Source organism: Eutrigla gurnardus, assembly GCF_963514095.1.
Source record: "Eutrigla gurnardus genome assembly, chromosome: 16".
Lineage (NCBI taxonomy): Eukaryota > Metazoa > Chordata > Actinopteri > Perciformes > Triglidae > Eutrigla > Eutrigla gurnardus.
The window spans coordinates 2,758,838-2,763,553 of record NC_139927.1 but is presented as its reverse complement, the minus strand read 5'-3'; the positions used below and the strand labels follow the sequence as shown (position 1 = coordinate 2,763,553).

Here is a 4,716-nt window from a genome sequence, read left to right as displayed (position 1 = left end):
TATAAAAGTTATAAAAACTAGAGAAAGACAAAGAAATGTCAGATCTTCATTTTAGAACCAGAACATAGAAGAATGCATCAAACAATCATAAATTACATACATAAAGTTGTTTTATACAGTTTGAAAAAACAACCAAATAAATATCCTACCATTGTTTTCTGCTTAATGGGAGGGCTCCAGTAGGGTATTCCCTCTCCCCCGGTATCCAGGCCTTCCTGGGCGACCCCCGAGGCGTTCCCCAGCCAGACGAGATATTATCATCTCTCCAGTGTGTTCTGGGACCCCCAGGGGCCCCTTACAGGTTGGCGATCCCGAGACCCTCTGAAGGGAGGAACCCAGGAGGCATCAGCCACCTCAACGTGAAGGAGGCGGGGCTCTACTCCGAGCTCCTCCCCCAGCCTCCTCTCTGGAAAATGTACATTCCCACACATTTCCTCGTTTGCTCTTGTCTCACAATTAAGTTTCAAAAGGAGTCTGCAGAATGCAGTCCGCATAGGGAGGAGGTGACAGGACTTTCACCCAGGAGACCGTGGTTAGTGTCCCATTTGAACCAAGCCGCATTATTGCATAAATATAACAAAGTGTTTCTATGTCACAATCATCATAAGCCAAACCACAATGGATAAACCAAACCGGGGAGTTTGTAGCGTGATTTCTTGTGTTTCAAAGCGTTTCAATCGTAACTCAGGTTGCAGTTCAGTTGGAGGGGAACGTCATTCTGAGGAGGCAGGTTTAACCGGCGCTTCAGAGAAACATGTTTAAGGTACAGTAAGTGAAGTATAAAGTACCTTCTGAGTGTCGACACGTGATCAGTGTTGTCAGGCCTCGCTTGGCATTGCCATCTCGATCAGCCAATACAGTTTCTTTCATGAGTTATTTTGAAATGTTGCACACGTCTTCATGTCGGCAGGTTACGGACATCATGTTGTTAAACCAGAATGGAGTTGGAAGTGTTGCAGAGAACTGTTGAAGGTGTCCGATACCGTTTGACAGTTCCCAGCAGTCGAACACAAAGTTAGCTGACATGAAGCTCGTTAAGGTGAACGTGTCCCGTTAGAGAGGCTACAGTTATTCTACAGATCTGGTTGTTTGTGGTAGCGTTCAAATACTTCAGGTTAAAATATAACGATCCTTAATACCTTTAAATCATATTACCCAAAACAACTGAGTTATCTTCCGTCAAATAAACTGACATAAAAAAGGATGTAAGACTGCACGTCTACTAAACTTTCATCTATTTTGAACCTAAAAGTAGACGAGCTTTATTAACACTGAGTAAAGGAAGTATACCTTTAGTTCTAAACGGGCAAAGAAGCTGAAAGAACATCAGAATTCTTTTTTCTGAAGAAGTGACCTCTTTGTGCTTCTGCTGTCTGCTCTGCTTGCCCTGTGACTACTGCAGACGACCCACAAGATGGCGCTGTCGTTCCTTTCGAGGGGGTTACCATTAAAAACTGAGCTCCTGCCTTTTGAGTATAAAACCTTGAGTTGTGCGTGTTTCTCATTGTGCACTGAACGGAGCACATCGTTTGCTCCAGTGTGGTTTGTGCAGAGACGCTGTCGCAGATACACATATATTATTTTACCACGTCTCTAATGCCATAACCTGCTTCATAAACGTAGTGTTTGGATTCTTGGTCAGTTATGTCAGGACTCAGACGTTCCCGTCTAGACCTCCTTGGACTTTCTGTCGTACCACTCATGACCTCCCGTTGCTATAGAGACCATAAAGAGACCACGCTGCTCGGCTTTTTCCAGAGAATAATCAGGATTTATGTGGACCGTTTCTATCCGAGGCGGCTTCAGACCAGGAGGCGTACGCCAAGAGGAAATCCAGCCGAGGCGATGTGGACAACATTAAGTGCGTTTTACAACTTCAGTCCAGAGACATTCAAGTAAACTCAGGAGGCGTTGGCTCTGTGCAGTGAAGGTGCTTCTGCAGAACGCTTCCTGAAAACGTTTTGGTTTTACACCAATCCATAGCTCCCTCTCCATTAAGTTCTGTAGAATGGAGGTCATCTTCCATGCAAGTGTTTTGGGAGCAGGAGGGTCGGACCTCCGTTTCCCGCCTTGAATCGGCGGCTGTGCTTGATGAAGACCTGGCGTCACACCCACAACCTCCAGTCTTCTAATCATATCACGGAGATTGGCAATAAAAAATAAATAAAAAAATGAAGTGCACCTAAAAACGAGTGTCCCGGGCGGCAGGGAGACCGTCTTCCTGTGATCCGGGTCACAGCGAGGTTTCACGGGAGAAGCTGAGCGAGGGTTCCAGCGTGACGCCGTTGGTTTTCTTCTCTGATGGACAATCACCGAAACACTCAGTAGGAAGCTAGGAGAGAGAGAGGGAGAGAGACATTCACATGGTCACCAGCAGATCAAGTCCTCAGAAGAGCGAGGGATGAATTCCAGACATTAAAGCTCTCTTAAAGGGATAGTTGGGGTTGTTTTAAGTGGGGTTGTATGAATGACATGATTGTCAGTGGAGTCCGGTAAGGAGAGCACAGACAACAGCTTCAGATACCCAGCAAGAGGAAGTGATGAACATTTTTTAAATATAGCGCACTATTAACTGATTCTTGAGATGTCTGAAGTCCTTTGTGTTGCCGTCTGCAGCAGTACAACGCTTTACCACCGTTTACTGGATCACCACCTCCTACGACCATCCTTCCTCTCTCACCTCTCAGATAAACACTTTCTAAATAAACCTGACACATTAAAGAGGCACACCTCAAACTTGATTGTGAGACCTCTTAGGGAAGCCCAACGCTGAAGATGAACACCTCAGGGGCGACTCAGCAGGCCGGTGGGAACACGGGGACGGATCCAAGAGTCCGGAGACGGGGACGGACTTAACGGCCTGGTTGGTCTGAAGGGCGCTTCGCAGGGCACCTTCAGAAATCATCAGGGCGTAGAGAGGCGAGGTGACGGAGGCTTTGTTTGTGCACAAGAAGGTTTGTGTGCCAGAACAGACACACAAAAGAGACTAAACCAACCAGACAAGGGACTCTGTTCAGGGGAAGTAGAGGAAGGTTCAAGAATGTGTCTCGGCAGAAGGTCACGCCGTCGGACGCCTGTAGGAGGAGGGACCCCGAACAAAGAGACGCTCACACTGCATGATGTACTCTTCAAAGGGAACGCCGGACACCGCAGGGCTCTTTCAACACACTGGGATCACATGTACTGTACATAGAACAGCTGGCTGAGTCTAGATTACTAGTACTATAGTACTATATTTTACTGTACGATTGCAATGGGCTTTATTACGTCTTGTTTTGATGCTGGTAGATGTAGCATTAACTGACAATGGCAAACCCAGACCAAACGTTGATATCAGTAGTTTTTAATCATATTTGTTCAGAATGTCGTAAACCTTAAAACCTCCACTTTTTATGTTTTTTTCCTCCTCGTCCAACAGCAAGGCTGAAGTGCCTTAAACTTGCATTCGCTCTGCTGGCCATCAGGGGGCGACTCCTCTGGAAGTCTGATTGTATGGAAGTCCCAGTAAACAAAGAATATGTTAAACCTGTGTGTGTCTTTGTGTACTTACTGCTTGCAGGCGGTTGCTGTCCACTCCCATGTTGACGTTGTGTCTTTTCAGTTCTGATTTAATTAAGGCTGAAACAGGAAAACAAGGAAACGTGACCTTTCCGACGTTTGAATTTGACGTATTAGACACGTTTGACAGGCGGCCTACCGGTGAGCAGGATCCCCAGGAAGATCCAGGCGCAGAGGAAGAGGTTCCCGGCCAGTGCATCGTGGTCTGTGGTCAGTTTGCCTTGAATCAGAGTGAAGATGATCCCAAAGAGCTGCACACACACACACACACACACACACACAAAAATCAGTGTGATAGTGCTGCATGTAGCACCTGCTCTCACTCTGGAGGAACGTTGCGGTACCTGAGCGAACGCGTTGAGGAGTCCCGACGACGTCCCCTCGGACTCAGGGTACGTGATCTCCACGCCGAACTCGAAGCCCAGCGGCAGGTAACCCGTCATGAAGAACCTGAAACACGGACGTCGGACTGGTTACGATTCAACTTCTGAACGCTGTTCCAACTCATTTCATGTATTTAGCGTAGCATTAAAGCATGGTGGAATAAGCAAGGTAGCAGACAAGAGGGCTGTATGCTAGTTAGCTCGCACTGTTAGATCCAATGATGTCACTGTTCACCTCATTTCCTGTATCTGTTGTAGCATTAAAGCATGGTGGAATTAACGAGTTGTACACTAGTTAGCTAGCTAGCTAATTCCACAATGTTTTCGTCAGATCCAGCGATCTTCACTGTTTTCCTCTAACTGTTGTAGCACGAAAGCATGGTGGAATGCCACAGTGTGTCCTCCTTGAACATGTGTCATGTTGTGAATGTGCATTTGTGTTTAGGTAAACATGGAACACAGCAGCTGTGTTGTGACCGACAACAACGAGAGGCTGAAGTGAACTGAGTCCTTGTTAGGGAACTCAAACACAGTTGCCGGTGTGAATCCCAGCATCTGGGTGGGCAACGCAACAAGAAGATCCGTCCTCGGCTGGTTCCTGCAGCTCTAGTTCAATCTCCGGTCAGCTGTAAGTCCCCATTAAACCCACGCTGAGCACGTTTAACACGTCTATACAGTAACTCAGACGTTGCAGAGCTGTAGAAAATGCCTCCCTTTATTATCACTGCTTGTGAAATGCATGGTGTAAGTTATTTTGAACTCAACACCCTCCCGA

The 4,716-nt window shown here is 46.8% G+C and overlaps 1 protein-coding gene across 1 annotated transcript in view; it reads right to left on the bottom strand.

Moving 5' to 3' along the window:
• Nucleotides 1-1,355: 1,355 nt before the first annotated feature.
• The window catches only part of flvcr1 (FLVCR choline and heme transporter 1), a 10,942-nt gene continuing 7,581 nt past the window's right edge, over nt 1,356-4,716 (bottom strand). Inside the window, exons 7-10 of the mRNA XM_084030048.1 lie at nt 3,903-4,008; nt 3,698-3,809; nt 3,551-3,618; nt 1,356-2,332 (exon numbers count right to left, since the gene is read on the bottom strand). Of these exons, the coding sequence (XP_083886174.1) occupies nt 2,234-2,332; nt 3,551-3,618; nt 3,698-3,809; nt 3,903-4,008 (385 nt within the window). The 3' untranslated portion in view covers nt 1,356-2,233. The remainder of the gene's footprint in view (nt 2,333-3,550; nt 3,619-3,697; nt 3,810-3,902; nt 4,009-4,716) is intronic.